The sequence below is a fragment of the Erinaceus europaeus genome, chromosome 8, assembly GCF_950295315.1.
Source record: "Erinaceus europaeus chromosome 8, mEriEur2.1, whole genome shotgun sequence".
Lineage (NCBI taxonomy): Eukaryota > Metazoa > Chordata > Mammalia > Eulipotyphla > Erinaceidae > Erinaceus > Erinaceus europaeus.
The window spans coordinates 93,832,445-93,850,009 of record NC_080169.1 but is presented as its reverse complement, the minus strand read 5'-3'; the positions used below and the strand labels follow the sequence as shown (position 1 = coordinate 93,850,009).

Here is a 17,565-nt window from a genome sequence, read left to right as displayed (position 1 = left end):
TGTGTTGTGTGTGATTTTTCATTTGTTTGTTTTTTGCTTTTTTAAAAAGTTAAAATTTAAGCTTGTTAGTATGTTTACTTTTTCTTTTTGCCTTCTGGGTTTTCGCTGGAGCTCCGTGCCTGCACTAAAATTCACTGCTCTTGGTGGTCATTTTCCCTCCATTTTTGTTGTTGTTGCAGTTGTTATTGGCTAAGACAGAGAGAAGTTAAGAGAGGTGGAGAGAAAGATAGACACCTGCAGGGCTGCTCCATCACTTGCCAAGCAAACCCCTCTGCAGCTAGGGAGCCAAGGGCTGGGACTGGGATCCTTGAGCAGGTCCCTGCACTTCGCACTATATGTGCTTAAGGGTTGTGTGGTACCCTCCTGGCCCCCACATGTTTATTTCTTAACAAGAAAAGCTATTTAACCTGATCATTTGTATAACTGAGAATCTAATTTCTTACCAAGTTCACTGAACTCTTGGCTAGATTCAGTGTAAAAAGGAACTACTGGGGGGTCGGGCGGTAGTGCCCTGGGTTAAGCACACATGGCACAAAGCACAAGGACCGGCATAAAGATCCCGGTTCCAGCCCCTGGTTCCCCACCTGCTGGGGAGTCGCTTCACAGGTGGTGAAGCATGTTTGCAGGTGTCTATCTTCCTCTCCCCCTGTCTTCCCCTCCTCTCTCCATTTCTCTCTGTCATATCTAACAACAATGACATCAGTAACAACAGTAATAGTAACCACAACAACAATAAAAAACAAGGGCAACAAAAGGGGGAAAAAAATGGCCTCCAGGAGCAGTGGATTCGTAGTGCAGGCATTGAGCCCAGGATGCAAAAAAAAGGGGGGGGGGCAGCTGTTCTCTCTGGGACCTCTGAACGTCTAGCATAAGTACCTGATGTACTTGCTACCTTTGTATATTACCTCTCTGCCTCTAGCGAGCAGCCACTTTATTTCACTGTTAGGGTTCTCTGTTACTGCTTTTCTGCCAGCACTCCAGCTTTGGCTTTGTTGTGATTTCCGTTTAAATTGACTTATAATCTATAGTCTTTGGTGTATCTTTGTTACTCTTTTCTTTTTCTATTTCTTGTGTGGAAATTGCCTCACAAGGTGAATTATTTGTTTCCTTTTTTATTAATTTTATTTTTGATTTATCACCACCAAGGGTTATCTCTGGAGTTGGGCTCGGGCACTTACGAATCCACTGCTCCAGATGGCTATTTTTTCCATTTTTTTTCTTCTTTTTTTATTTGACAGGAGAGAAGCTCAAAGGGGAGGAAGAATTTGAGAGGGAGAGAGAAAGATAGGCACCTGCAGACCTACTCTACTGCTCCTGAAACTTCGCCCCTGCAGGTGGGGAAGTGGGGTTTGAACCCGGTTCCTTGCTCATGGTGATATGTATGCTTGACTAGGTGTGCCATTGCCTATACCCCCCCCCCCCCCGCACTATTTGCTTATTTTCCTGAATAACTTGTATTGGTTCTCCCTACTCCAGAGTCTTGCTCCTATTTTTTTATATTGGATTATGTTGGTTGTATTGTAACTTGAGATGTTTATACTTTAGTTGTTTGAAAAAAAAATTACTCTGTGAGAGCATTGTATAACTAATTATAAAAACTCAACCAAGTTCTTTGTATTTTTTACTTTTATAATTCCTTTTTTAATACTCAGTGCTAAAATTTCATATTCAGGATAATAATAGGCCATTTTATGTAAACACTTTGTATCAGAGTATGTAATAACATATAAAACATTTTTATTGAAGGGGTTAATGCTTTACAGTGCATTCATTGACACATCCATACAATTTCATTATGCACTAGGCCTCCAGTTTTCTTCTACTCCTCCTCCCCCAGAGTTCTTTGCTTTGATGAATACACTCTGTCCAGTCCATGTTTCATTGTGTTCTTACTGACCCTGTTTGTTAAGACCTACTTGTAAGTGATATCATTCAGTATTCACCCTTCTCTTTTTAACTTAACTCACGTAATATGATGCCCTTAAGTTCCATCCAAGGGGATGCAGAGGAGATAACTGCATCATTTTCAGTAGCTGAGTAGTATTCCATCAATTCTTTTATTCACTCATCATGACATTTGGTTTGCTTCCAGGTTCTAGCAATTACAAATTGTACTGCTATGAACAGGTACACATAGATTTCTTCTGATAGGTGCTTTTGTTTTCTTTAGATTTATCTGCAGGAGAGAAATTGCTGGGTCATAAGGTAGATCCTTTTCTTGTGTTCTGAGAAATCTTCAGACTGTTTTCCACAAGGTTAGACCAATTTACACTACCACCAGTAGTGCAGAAGTGTCCCTTCCCTCTCACCTCCTCTCCAACATTTGTCGTTTAGTGTATGTTCTGATGCAATACATTCTCGAAGGTGTAAAGTGATCTCATTGTTGTCTTTATTTGCATCTTTCTGGTGATCAGTAACTGAATAGTTCCTCATGTATCTGTTGACCCTCTGGATTTCTTTCTTGGTGAAGTTTCTGATCTTGTGTTTACTTTACTGAGCTCTTTATGTATTTTGGTTATTAGTCCTTTATCAGATGTATGTTGTGTAAAGATCTTCTCCCATACTGTAGCGTGTCTTTCTGTTTGTGTGGTGTTACCCTTTGCAATGCTGTGCATAAGCTCTTCAGTTTGATGTAGTCTCGTTGATTTATTTTTATTTTCTTTGCCAATGGATTTAAATGTTTGAAGACCTTTTTGAAGCATAGATCATGAAATGTTTGCCATGTGGAGGAAAGAAATGTTCCTAGATTTTCACTAAGACTTTTTGAAAGCTATGGTGAATATTCTTGGGGGGGGGGGGGCTTGGTGCTGGGTATGGTGTAGAATTATACCCTTATAATTTCATGATCTTTTAAATCATTATTAAATCACTAATAAAAAATACTTTAAAGTATAAAACTCAAAACAAGAGAGAACATAACTACAAAGTTATTTTTAAGTTCAAGGAAATTAGTCTGACTAATGAGTAAATACCAATCCAGAAGGTCCTATTTTAGAATAAAATCTGTTCAATGAAAAGATATGCTTATAAGTATTTTAGAAATATAAAGACTATTTAGCCATTTCAACATAGGGAACTAAGGATATGCTTTTTGACTAATACTCCAGGAAGATAGTATTTTAAAAATCCTGCACTGAAGGACAGTAGGAAGGATAGTCACATCCTGGAATTCATTTTCCATTTTACTTCTGCCCTCGACAATGACAGTTGGAAGAACTAATGTGTTATTGCAGTAAGTCAATACTAAAATATCAGAATGTATAAGATAGACTCCGATTCCATAAGAGTTTCATTTAATTATCAAATTTAACTCTTAACATTATTGGGCAAATAAGGAATAAATTTTCTTTTCTAAGGACTGGTCCTTTGGTTGTTTTTCAGTAATAATTTCTTCATTATAAAAGATGAGAAGTAATGAAGTTGATTAGCTCTAATTACTTTAAAGGAATGGAAGGAATGCTTTTAAAAACCACTGTCAGTCTAGAGGAAGAGTCAACATTTTTCAGTTTCTAGCACTTATGTATTGAATGGTGGAATGCAATCTATTTTTGCATTGATTGTGATTATTCTATATTAGAAAAGACGGAGGGATGAACAAAGGTATTTCACCTATACATGGAATTTAAATTAGGAGAGAATGACAAAACACAGAGTGAGACTTGAAGTTGATATTTTCTGTTGCAGCAAGACAGGAGGACATGAGTCAGAGTCAGACAACAGGAAGAAACAAAGAGAGTATTGGAAGAGCCATGACATCATGGTGCTGGAGGACCTGATATTAGTGGAGGGATTGATGTGCAGATACCTATCTTAGAAGGGTGGAAAATGGTACCCATATGACAGTTGTCTTATAAATCATTATTTCCCTAATGGAATTTTTACAAAGAAGAAAATAAGATGCTATGGTATACAGTCTTTAGATTTTCGTGTATAAAGTAAGTAAATACACTTAAATGGACAAGATTATAGCAAAATTAAAAATCCAGTTATTGGGAGTCGTGCAGTAGCGCAGCAGGTTAAGCGCACATGGCGCAAAGCGCAAGGGCCGGTTTAAGGATCCTGGTTCCAGCCCCGGGCTCCCCACCTGCAGGAAGTTGCTTCACAAGCGGTGAAGCAGGTCTGCAGTTGTCTGTCTTTCTCTCCCCCTCTCTGTCTTCCCCTTCTGTCTCCATTTCTCTGTCCTATCCAACAGCAACAGCTATGACAACAATAACAACTACAACAAGCACAACAACAGGGGCAACAAGATGGGAAAAATAGCCTCCAGGAGCAGTGGATTCATACTGAGCCCCAGCAATAACCTGGAGGCAAAAAAAAAAAGTAAAAAAAATCCAGTTATTGAAATTGCTTATGATTAGTTGAGTTCTTAGCGTTAAAATTTGTGAATTGAGGGGGTCGGGCGGTGGCGTAGTGGGTTAAGCTCATGTGGCGCAAAGCGCAGGGACTGGTGTAAGGATCCAGGTTCGAGCCCTTGGCTCCCCACCTGCAAGGGGAGTCGCTTCACAGGCGGTGAAGCAGGTCTGCAGGTGTCTATCTTTCTCTCCCCCTCTCTGTCTTCCCCTCCTCTCTCCATTTCTCGCTGTTCTATCCAACAATGAACATCAACAATGGCAATAATAATAACCACAACAAGGCTACAACAAAAAGGGAGAAAAATGGCCTCCAGGAGCGGTGGATTCATGGTACAGGCACCGAGCCCAGCAATAACCCTGGAGGGAAAAGAAAAAAAAATTGTGAATTGTTTTAAAGTTTATAGTATCATCATATTTGTGAAATATCTTAGAACGATTTCAGTCTTTTAAAATACTTTTATTAGTGGTTTAATGGTGTTTTGCAAAATTATAAAGTTTTAAAGGTACAATTTCACACCTGTAAATGGTGTCAGTTACCACACCCTCCACCAAAGTCTTACACCGCCCCCCATAACCATCATAAAACAAAAAATTGGACAGTTTGGCTGCCTTTTATTTTCTTTTGCAAGTTCATTTGTTTTAGCCACCTATATTTCATATATAAGTTGTCCATGACCTTATTTCTTCTCCTATGGTGAGCCCAACAGGAGTTTGGGGCTATTAGCATACAAACGACATCACCCTTAGGAGGTGCTTCAGAGAAGGGAATGTATAAAAGCTCTGGACTTTGAGCACCATGCTCTTTTGGCTGTTACTGCTTCTCCTGGTCAGAAGCATCTGGGGCGGAAGTGCGTAGGTTCCGCTATGGCTACTTCTCCTGGGAACTGAACACTTGTGACTCTGCTAGCCAGTAGACTTTCAGATTCCTCTACAGCCATGAGCAACCTTTACCAGAGCTGATAATTGTTTATCTTAGGGGACTAAACTTTTGATAACTATATTCAGACTTTATGGACCTAGCATACTCTTAACCCTTGATTGTAAGTGCTTATTTGCCTTTTACCTGTTTCACTCTTAATAAACCTTGTATTGTTTAAACCAGTTCCCAGCTCCCACTGTGAATCCTTTCACAGCCCCCACTCGGAACCCCTTTTTAAGTTAAATAACAACATTCTGTTGCAAAATCACCTCTATTTGCATCCAGAGATCTCACCTTTTTTGAATGCAGAGTAGTAGTATCTGTTTAATATTTCCTGTGACGTTTGTTTGTTTTACCAGAGCACTACTCAGCTTTGGCTTGGGGTTGTGCAGGGGATTGAACCTGTGATTTTGGAGCCTCAGGCATGACAGTCTCTTTGCATAACCATTATGCTACCTCCCCTGCTATCCCATGATTTATTTATCCAGTAGTTTCTCCCTGAACATTTAGGTTACGTTTTTATGTTTCATAGTCTTATTTTCTTAAGCATAGATTTTGCAAATTTGCTGTAAGTTTGTATTATTGTTAAATGTGTCTTTTTAATTCTTTTGTTTAACTTCACATATATAACCAGTGTTTTAAAATGTTAATATTTGGTCTGTTGGCAGGACAGTTTCCATACTGCAATATGAGGTCACTATGTAATAATATATTAGATATTTATAAGTTGTTGCTACTTGTTTTCTTATTACAAGGTATAACAAGAGGCTTTTTAGGCCTTTTCCCTGCAATTGCTTTTCATTTTAGAAATGAGTATATATATGTGTGTGTGTATATGTATATATATATTATATTTGTTCCCTTTTGTTGCCCTTGTTGGTTTACTGTTGTAGTTATTACTGTTGTTGATGTTGTTGTTGGATAGGACAGAGAGAGATCGAGAGAGGAGGGGAAGACAGAGGGGGAGAGAAAGATAGACACCTGCAGACCTGCTTCACTGCTCGTGAAGCGACTCCCCTGCAGGTGGGAAGCCTAGGGCTCCATCTGGGATCCTTACAGTGGTCCTTGCGCTTTGCGCCACGTGCGCTTAACCCACTGTGCTACCGCCCGACTCTCAAAATAAGTATATTTTTATAGCATTATATTAGACTGATATTTATATGAATTTTCTCTAGTGTGTAAATTTTCTATTTGAATTTTGAATTCTACAACTTTGGCTTTTTTTTTTTTATCTGCCACCAAGGTTATTGATGGGGCTTGCATGCCTGTTGATGTATCTACCACTCCTGACAGCCACTTTTTTCCCAACTATTATTATTATTATTATTATTATTATTATTATTATTATTATTCCTTTACTTGGTAGAGGACAGAGAAATGGAAGAGGGAGAAAGATGCTTGCAGTGTTTCTTCACCACTCCTGAAGCTTGCTTCCTGCAGGTGGAGAACAGGGCTCAAACCTGGGTCCTTCAGCATGGTAACATGTGCGTTTAACCAGGTGCACAATCCCCTGCCCCCTCAGCTTGGTCTTTAATACCACTGAATATATGCAGATCTACTTTTGTTTTGTTTTATCTTTATTTACTAGATAGAGACAGCCAGAAATCAAGAGGGATGGGGAAGGTAGAGAGGGAGATGCCTGCAACTCTGTTTCACCACCACAAAGCTTACCCTCTGCAGGTGGAACCAGTGGTAGAACAGGTCCTTGCACATTGTAACATGTGCACTCAGCCAGGGCCACCACCACCCGGTCCCCAGATCTATTTTTCTGAAGTTGTCAGGACCATGCACTTGAGGTCAGGGAGCCTGCAGCAGTAACACACTGTAGTTATGTATTTGGGGAAGACACAGGTATGTTTGGAGAGGCCAAAGGCTAATGCATATCCTTCAGTTTCCTTTCTTAAACTCAGTGTTCTAGTCTCTAAACTATTTTCAGGTGTGTGTGTTTGTATTGGAAGTTCCTGCTGCTGCTTTGTATTCTGCTCATGATAGTCAGTGAACTGCAAAGATAAGTTTGGTCATCAAAAAGTGAAAAGCATAACATATAACAACATGGTTACATGTTTTTTCTGAAATTTTCATTCCTCCTGACAGTACATTGGTGTTAAATTTCTCAGTTATACTAACTTTATATAATACATATGAGTACTTATATCTAGTAGTTTTTGCATCTTATTGAAAGATGACATTTCCTATAGTAAGTTTACCCAAAGTAACATTATCTTCAGCTCTTGGTTGACTTTTTCTTTTTTCTTCTTCATTTAATGAGAGAGAGCAAGAAGGAGAGAGAGCACATGCCTGAGCATCACTGGCACAGACTTTGCCAGGAGGGATCAAACTCAGGACTTCATGCTTAGAGTCCAACATTTTATCTACTAGTGATACCACCAGAACTGCAATGTAATCTGTTTTATAATAGAATTCATTAGATGTACCATAATTTAAAAAATATTTATGTATTTATTATTGGATAGAGACAAGAGAGAGATTGAGAGGGGAGAGGAAGATAGAGAGGGAGTGAGACAGAGAGACACCTGCAGTCAGTCCTGTTTCACCACTCGTGAAACTTTCCCCCTACAGGTGGGGACCAGGGGTTTGAACCTGAGTCCTTGCACACTATAATGTGTGTGCTGAACTGCCAGACCTGGATATACCATAATGATGTATTTGCAAGTGCGTCATTGAAACTAAGATTGAATAATCTATAATTTCTAAATTGTAATATAAAAACATAATAGAGAATTTAATGAAAATTTCTGTTGTCTTCTGGTACAGTTGTTGGAGAGGTGGCAACAGTTTACTGGAAAATCTTCATGCTCTGAGATGGCCATTGTGTACAATGAGTTAGCTTCATCTCTCTGCATCTATAAGGTGATAGCCTTGTCAGAATTAGGACAGTGATTGCCAAAATCATTTTTATTATCTTGGCTAAAGCTTTCAAGATGTGTAGCCATGTACTACGTAAAACCCCCCACCCCCTTAGTTTTACCATCTTTAATACAGGAAGTAGTAGAGCTTTTCTGGGGTCAAAGTATCCAGCAGTGGTGCCCACTGTTACCAGTCATTAGCCACAATTTCTTTTTCAACTGACTAACTGTACTAAAGTGGTTCATTGCTATATAGGAGTTGGTTGTTACTAATTCAGTACATAAATGGTCATTTTATTGGAAACTCGTATTATAGGAAGTAAAAAATGAAGATCTGAAATCACAAATTGGCTGGGTTGGAATTTCATCTCTGTTACTCAGTTGTGTGAATCTGGGCAAAGTCCTTACTCTCCTTGACATTGAGTTTTTCAAGTATAAAATGTGGTTGTGGTTGTAATAAATATTAAATAAGGTTATGTTTAAAAGTGCTTAGCAAGTTCCTGATACTTTGTAAGACTTGATAAGCTTGTATTTTCAATAATTATTTTGTTACAGTTACTGTGTTAGTTATTACTACATAAAACATTACTTGAAAAAGTAGTGACTTCAAACCACAATGTCTTTGTTACTGCCTGCTTGTGTAGGATAGGAATTCAGGTGCAGGTTAACTGGGTGGCTCTGCTTTGGTTTCTTTCATGCGGTTGTAGTTAGGTGGAACCATGGTTATCTAAATGTTATTTTGAACCTAATCAATATCAATTTTATGTTTTGCAGACAATGTCTTCAGCAGTGGTACAGTTATATGCAGCAGATCGGAACTGTATGTGGTCAAAGAAGTGTAGTGGTGTTGCTTGTCTTGTTAAAGACAATCCACAGAGATCATATTTTTTAAGAATATTTGATATCAAGGTAAATTTTGTTTCATGTCCATTATCAACTGTAGATGATTATTTTTCCTGCCTTATAATGTAGTATATATATGTTCAAATATGTATATAGTTTTTTTTCTTTATACAGTATCTAAATTACATTTCAATTAATGACAGAATAGTGAAGCTTAGTTAAAAATACTGAAGCATGAACATTGAGATCAAGGGAAAATATGTCCTAAGCTAGAACATTAATAATTTTCTATTTTATGTTTCTGCTAGCTTGAATTAAAGGTGTTGGTTTTGGTTTTTATGGTTTTGTGTCTTGGACTTTCCTTGTCCCTTCATGGAACAATAATATAATATTATTTCTTTCAACCCAAGTTTGAATCATTACACAATAGTTCCTTATACTTAGTAGATATCCTCGGTCATGTATTCATCTCCTATAATCACCATCTAAGGCTCTTTTTAAAACCTCTTCTGTAGGTAAGCAGCACTGCTAAATATAATGGGATTCCAGTTACAAAAAGTCGGAACTAACTTTGAGATTATGATCAGTACTGATGAACTGTAATGAATTTAACTTTTTAAATTTTATTTATTTATGCTTAGCCTCTGGGACTATCACTGAGGTTCACTGCCTGCTCCCAGTACTTTGCTTTGTTTTTTTTTGTTAGTTTGTTTTAATCTATAAAGTTAGATAACTGTCTAGGTCTGTTAAAAGTATTTCCCCAGGGGCCCGGGCAGTAGCGCACCTAATGGAGAGCATATGTGCAAGGACTTAGGTTCAAGCCCCGATCCCCACCTGTAAGGGGAAGCTTCACAAGTGGTGGAGCCATATCTGCAGGTCTCTCTTCTCTCCCCCCTGCCTCTGCCCTTCACTTCTCAACTTCTCTGTGTTCTGTCAGATAAAACATAAATATTTTAAGGTATTTGTCTGATATTAAGTGATATTGAGGTTACTGCACTTTTTTTCCCCTGCTGGGACCTCAGTGTTCCAGAGAGATAGAGAGAGAGAGAATGAGAACACAAACAGTATAGCACCAAAGCTTCCTCAGTGCCATTGTGGTGGAGGTTAGTCTGAAAATGGATTGAGTAACAACTTTGCACTTTGGAAATAAGTGCTTTTTTTTTTTTTCCTCCAGGGTTATTGCTGGGCTCGGTGCCTGCACCATGAATCCACCGCTCCTGGAGGCCATTTTTTCCCCCTTTTGTTGCCCTTGTTATAGCCTCGTTGTGGTTATTATTATTACCATTGTTGATGTTGTTCGTTGTTGGATAGGACAGAGAGAAATGGAGAGAGGAGGGGAAGACAGAGGGGTAGACAAAAATAGACACCCGCAGATCTGCTTCACCGCCTGTAAAGTGACTCCCCTACAGATGGGGAGCTGGGGGCTCAAACCGGGATCCTTAATGCCGGTCCTTGCGCTTTGAGCCACATGCGCTTAACCCACTGCGCCACTGCCCGACCCCCCGGAAATAAGTGCTTTTTAATATTCACAGCCCTATTCCCTCAAAAAGCTGAGAGATACTCATACTCCTCTTATAAATAGTAGCTTGCATGAATGACAGTGATTCTTAGGGAAGAGCAACACATTTGCTTAAAACCAAGGAAACCCTGCACAAGTGAAATAATTCACTTGGATAGTTTGCTGCTTTGCCATGTGTGTAGTCCAGGTTCACACTCTGCACTTAGTACATTGAGGGAAGTTTCACTGTTACCAACTGTGTCACTTTTTCTGCCTCTCTGCCTTTCTCTCTCTAGATAAACAAGTAAACAAAACTAAGAAACCCCCCCAAGCCCTTTGACATATTTATCATCAGTAGGAACCAATAAAGACCTAACTCTGCTGAGAAGAAATGAATTCTCTTGTAGTACTTCTGTATGTGATGTATTTAAGTATTTTAAATGTGCTCTCGGTAGAGCCTTGCATTTCAGAATAGGACAGTGATTATATTACTCTAGCCTCTTATTTCCATTTGTTGATAACCATTGATGAATGCATGCAGTTAGTCATCTTTGTCTACTAAGGTTTATTATATTTCTTACACTAGAATCTTAAATATGTCAGTCATCATAGTTCACTTAACCATAGTTAACTTTGATAAAATTTAGTCATCAGTCTCTTTTTTGCACGACTAATACTATTATAGTTACCTCCATTATTATTTAGAAAAGCACTTTGCAAAACTTGGGAATTCAAACATTGATAATATAAAATAGTTATATTTGTCTCTCCTGGCATATAGATTTGAGGGAAAGAACATGAAGCTATACTATTTGATAGCACATAATTTAAATATTGGGTTGTCAGAAAAGTCATGATTCAGAAAAGTCATGACTCATTTTTACATAGAAAACCAGAAAAAGTACATCATGACTTTTCCAGCGGAACTATGCACTGATATTCAGGGCAAGTACAAAAATGTTATTACTTTATCTAAGATTGATGGTTGAGTTACATATTTAACCAAATAGCTATATTTGGGAACCCTTACCTATATAATCAAATTATATCTTAGAATGCAGAATTAAACTCAATTGACATGCATTTTTGTGAAATGAATATTATCTGTTCTTTTACTGTTTTATTCTTAGGAATATAATGATTAAATTATGTGATGTGATGATTACATATTATGTATCTATGGTATGTGTATTGTAAAAGTTAATATAAATAATTGCCTTAATACAAATCATCTGCTTTGCTTTACTCCTAGGGATTATCTTTTAGTAAATCTTACTTTAACTTTCACTTTTGTCTAGGATGGGAAACTATTGTGGGAACAAGAACTATACAATAACTTTGTATATAATAGTCCTAGAGGATATTTTCATACTTTTGCTGGAGATGTAAGTCAGTTTTGCTTTTTTGTACTATTTAATGAAAGTGCATTTACACTTTTGGAAAACATTAATGTTTTTTAATGTAAATATTGTATAAAGTGTAAAAATTCTTTTACTTAAAAAATTTTATTTATTACATAGCTTAATAGATGGAAATAGTGACTATTCAAGACACACACACACACACACACACAAAAAGATTTAAAACACTGTAAATATCATTTGCTTTGTAGAAGTTCTTTAGTTATTTTGTTTTGTTTGTTTTTGGTTGGTTTTTTTGATGATACACTCTTAGGTCTCTGAGTTTGTTTTCTTCTTTATAAGAATGAAAACCTAATTTTCTGGTACCCATGGTAACTTGTAAATACTTAATATTATATTGTCATTCAAATCCTTTGTGAAAGAATAGATTTGTGTCCTAAAAGAGTGCTAAAATACAAAAAATAAACAGACATTTAAAAATTACTGCATGTAGGGAGTCGGGCTGTAGCGCAGCGGGTTAAGCACAGGTGGCGCAAAGCACAAGGACCGGCATAAGGTCCCGGTTCGAACCCCGGCTCCCCACCTGCAGGGGAGTCGCTTCACAGGTGGTGAAGCAGGTCTGCAGGTGTCTTTCTCTCCTCCTCTCTGTCTTCCCCTCCTCTCTCCATTTCTTTCTGTCCTATCCAACAATGACAACAACAATAATAACTACAACAATAAAACAAGGGCAATAAAAGGGAATAAATAAATAAAATAAATATTAAAAAAATTACTACATGTATTTAGGAAAAATGTCCATATCATCTGTTTAAAAAGATTATTTTAATGACTGAATTATGGTTGATTTTAATTGTTTGTTTTCATATATATTTCTCAAATTTTCTACAGTAAAAAGAATATGAATGATAAGTTATGTAATGCATTCATCTTTTCAGGAAGTATTTTAATCTCTAGCTTAAATAAAGTTTCATACTAATTCTAATAATAATTTGTGGGAGCATGTTGCACATTTACCTGAGTTCACTTGGTTTAAGGAAATAATTTAGGTGACCCCATTAATTAACTTGTAAAATAAAAACATAAAGTAGTAAAGATAGAATTGACCTGCTGCAGTTGTACTAACTTTTCTAGTTTTTGCCTTTTCTAATCCAAATTATTTATAGAGTTCTATTGAAGGATCAAATTCAGTTCACTATTTTTTCTTGTTGTTGAAGATGAAGTATTCACTTTAATATTTGACTGTCTACTGTAATAGGTAAACTTTCTAATAGTCTTTTACTTGATCTTTTTCATGATTTTAATTTGTTAAGTTATTCAGATCACAAAACAAGTCTTGTATAAAGCTAAATTTGTGTTCTATATTTTATTTTTTGATAAAAATACTTCAGACTTGTCAAGTTGCTCTTAATTTTGCCAATGAAGAAGAAGCAAAAAAATTCCGAAAAGCAGTTACAGACTTGTTGGGTCGACGACAAAGGAAATCTGGTAATTTCTTTTCTCTCTCCATCTTTCTTTTCTTCTTCTTCTTTTTTTTTTTTAATTTTTATTTATTTGTTAACTAGAGCCTCACTCTGCTTATGTTATGCTAGTCATCAAAATCAAGACCTCATGCTTATAAGTCAGGTACTCTACCCACTCACTGTGCCATCTCCTAGCACACTCCAATTTTTAAAAAATTTCTTCAGGCAGGGGCTGGCACAAACTGTGGCTCATGGTTCTACTTATTTTTTTGTAAATAAAGTTTTATTGAAAGATAGCAATGCTACTGGCTTACATATTGTATATTGTTGCTTTGTCACAACACAGTTAGATTTTTATGATAAAGACTATAGCACACAAAGCATAAATATGTCCCTTTACCCCCCTAAAAAAATTCTAACCTCTAAAAGAATATATTTATTGGCAACTCATTTTCTGACTTAGTGAAAAACTCATTCCAATAGCATTGTTTTATTGGTAATATTTCATATATACTTCCTTCAAGTTTACATTGTTCAAAATTACATTTTTTACAGTGTTCTATAATTTCTTTATTGGGGGATTAATTGTTTACAGTTGACAGTTAAAATAGTTGTTTATACATGCGTAACATTTCCCAGTTTTCCACATAACAGTTCAACTCCTGCTAGGTCCCCCTCTGCCATCATGTTCCATGACTTGACCCCCACCCCCCACGCAGAGTCTTTTACCTTGGTGCAATACATTTTTTAACATTTATGTATTTATTTTATGATAAAGAGAGGTGCACCAGAGCCCTGCTGTTAGATGTGATGCCAGAGTATGAGCTAGATGCCTCAGATATGCATCAAATACACTGTGTCTGTGGAGCTGCCCTCCTGACCTTAATCGACATGTCTGATGTATTTATACTCTGTGAATAGTCTTTAACAAGCCTAGAACCACATAAGCAAAACTGCAAACAAGATCTGGAAACTTTTAACTTGCGTCTGTTTTGTTCCTAGTACTATAAATCATAGAACTACAATGTACTTGATCTACTACATTGACGAATCATATACACAGTATAATTAGAAAATGATACAGGATCGTTAGTCTCAGTATTTTTCCAATGTCTGTGTCGTCACCACAGTATGTCCTCTTTGGATACAGAGATAAAACCTTGGAAATTTGAAATTGACATGTAGATAGGATTTTCTTATCTCGAGTGTCTTAAAATGTCATTTTATAAAGAATGGACACTTAGAAGAAGTAATAGATGTAGATGTGACTTATAAAGGAACTGAAGGCAGGACTATAGGGAAAATGGGCTTAATTAATTAATTAAAAAACATATAGATATAGTAGACAGTGATAGATATAAATTCAACCCATAGCTAAACCTTTGGAAAACTACTACAGCTTTCAGTGGAAGTGATGGGGAGGCAGAATTCTGGGTGGTGGTAGGAATGGTGTAGAATTGTACCCTTATTGTCTTGTATCTTTGTAAATCAGTATTAAATCACTAATGAAAGATATTTTATTAGATAAAATTAGAAACTACCAGATGGAGTAATGAATTATTTGTTACTGCTAAGATTTCTTTTTTATTTTTCAAATTTATAAAAAGGAAACACTGACAAAACCATAGGATAAGAGGGGTACAACTCTACACAATTCCCACCATCAGAACTCTGTATCCCATCCTCTCCCCTGATAGCTTTCCTATTCTTTAACCCTCTGGGAGTATGGACCCAAGGTCATTGTGGGATGCAGAAGGTGGAAGGTCTAGCTTCTATAATTGCTTCCCCACTGAACATGGATGTTGACAGGTCGATCCATACTCCCGGCCTGCCTCTCTCTTTCCCCAGTGGGAAGGGCTCTGGGGAAGCGGAGCTCCAGGACAGATTGGTGGGGTTGTCTGTCCAGGGAAGTCTGGTCGGTATCATGCTAGCATCTGGAACCTGGTGGTTGAAAAGAGAGTTAACATACAAAGGCAAATTGTTGACCAGTCATGGACCTAAAGGCTGGAATAGTGCAGATGAAGAGTTGGGGGTTGGGGGAGGGGTTCTCCATTTTGTAGATAGCTAGTAGGCATATTTTAGTTATATTCTAATGGGCCTGTAACTATACTAGTTTTTTTTGTTTGTTTATTTTTTCCCCTGAGCCTGAGATCAGATATGCGGGTGTAAGTTATTGTCTGGGGAGATGATGTAATGGCTAGAAAAAGGACTAGAAAGCTGGATCAGGGAAAAAAGTAGCTCCCAAATATGGGAAAGGTGTGTAAATATTGTTGACTGTAAACCCCATCGATTTGATGTGATCTGGGGCCCATATTCAGCTACTGCTAAGATTTTTAACTTGTCCCCTAATTAAGTTCTATTTTATTAAATAAATCTTGTTGGATTCTACCATGGATTTTAGTCTATGACTTAACAAACTTGTGATTACTATCATTTCTTGGTGTTTTTCAATTTCAGAAAATTTTATATCAGAAAATCCTAGATGCTACATGTGCTTAAAATTCTCTAACCACTTTTGAGTTTTCCTTAAGTCAGGGTTGTGTCAAACTGGTATAAGAGTATGGATGCAAAGGATTCATAGAAGATATGCTTGTTTTTGTTGTTACTTACTTGAATATAGCCTTTAGTTTTTATTTATTTTGCTTGTTTGGTTGTTCTGGTCCTCTTCAATGATCAAATATCCCTGGGTATTCTCATTACCTTTGAACCTTTACACACTTGTCTATATGCTGATAACTCATAGAGCTTTATCTGTTCTACTGATATGCCCCTCAGCCTGCAAACTCTGTATTTCAATTGTGTAGGAATACCCTTTACATTTATAGTATGACTGAGCAGAATACGTAAGTCGCGTTTCCAACCCTAGACAGACATATTCCTGCCCTTTCCCAACTCAAAAAAAAAAAAAAAAAAAAAAAAAAAAAAAAAAAAAGATTGACAACTCCTTGTCTCTCTGGCTCATTATCCTCCCTAAAAAAAAAAAAAAAAACAAATGAGAGTGAATCTCATGGTCTTTGCCTGTAAGTACATGCCTTGCATCTTTTTCTCACCATTTGCTGCTATTAGCCTACTCCAGACTGCTACCGTCTGTTACCCAGACTACCCTAACTCCCTGACAAGTCAGTCTCATGCTGCTCTGTGCCACCTACTTACTATTCCTTTTCAGTTTCTCAGCCAGAATAAAGTTCTGAAAGTATATTAAAGAAAATCACTTGTTCCTTCAAAACCCTTTAGGACATAATGTCATTTATAGGATATAGTCTGTATTCCTCAACCATGGCCTGTGGAACCATACGCGGTCTAATTCCTGACTTTCCTTCTGCCTTATTTTCTTCCATCCTTCCTTTAGCTCACTCCAGCCCAGTCTTCATATGATGTTCCTTCATGCTGTTTCCTCCTTAGGACCTTTGAATTTGTTGTTTCCTCTCATTTTTTCCAGATGTCTGCTCAAATAAATGTAAGTTTCTTAGAGAAGCATTACTTAACCACCTGCACATAGATTTAGGTATATGACAGAGTTTAGGTAGATTAATATTTTTATATTGCTGTGTGTATTAATATGTCTAATAACCTGTTAATTTTTTTCACACAGAGAAAAGACGAGACCCTCCAAATGGTAAGTACTTGGATAATTACTCATCAAAAAGATTTTAATGACTTAATCCTTGTAGAAACATTATTCATGTTTTATAATACCTATTGCTTAATTTCTGACCAAATGCTATAGCTTACCGTCTTATGTGTTTATCTGCTCATCTGTCTGTGGTCATCACTGGTGTGTCAGTGCTCCAGCCTGACCTTTTTCCTCCCAGATAGAGACAGACAGCAAGAGACACTATAACACTGAAACTTCCCTCAGTGCACTGGGTGCCAGGCTTGAACTTGGATGGGGCTTGTGACAAAACAAGTGTTATTACAACTGAGCTACCTTGCTGGCACTGTTGCATTCCTATTTTTAAAATAAAAGTGACAGATGAGACTTAGAAATGTACTATTACTTGGCATTTTCCTAGGATGAAGTCTACATAGGATAAAGTTTACTAGTATATCTTAATTCTGTATTTGTGGTTAATTAAGCTAGAAACTCTACAATTTTGTCTTAATACTTTCCCATAGTTGGTAAACTTTATGACATTTATTTTCTGTTCTACAATCCAGCTCTTTTCTTTCAAAGTATTTTCTCATTGTTGAAGTGAAACTAGCCCCTTTTTAGGATGAATACTTTTATTGTATGTTTAGAACTATTAGTGACTGTATATGGTCCT

The 17,565-nt window shown here is 37.0% G+C and overlaps 1 protein-coding gene across 3 annotated transcripts in view; it reads left to right on the top strand.

Annotated features, from left to right (window-relative positions):
- Positions 1-17,565, top strand: part of WASL (WASP like actin nucleation promoting factor) — a 69,106-nt gene that overhangs the window by 27,718 nt on the left and 23,823 nt on the right. For 2 of the 3 annotated variants that reach the window (XM_007531681.3, XM_060196510.1), the window contains exons 2-5: positions 8,913-9,047; positions 11,778-11,864; positions 13,229-13,325; positions 16,893-16,916. In XM_007531681.3, the coding sequence (XP_007531743.1) occupies positions 8,913-9,047; positions 11,778-11,864; positions 13,229-13,325; positions 16,893-16,916 (343 nt within the window). The remainder of the gene's footprint in view (positions 1-8,912; positions 9,048-11,777; positions 11,865-13,228; positions 13,326-16,892; positions 16,917-17,565) is intronic. The other variant, XM_060196509.1, reaches the window with a different exon arrangement.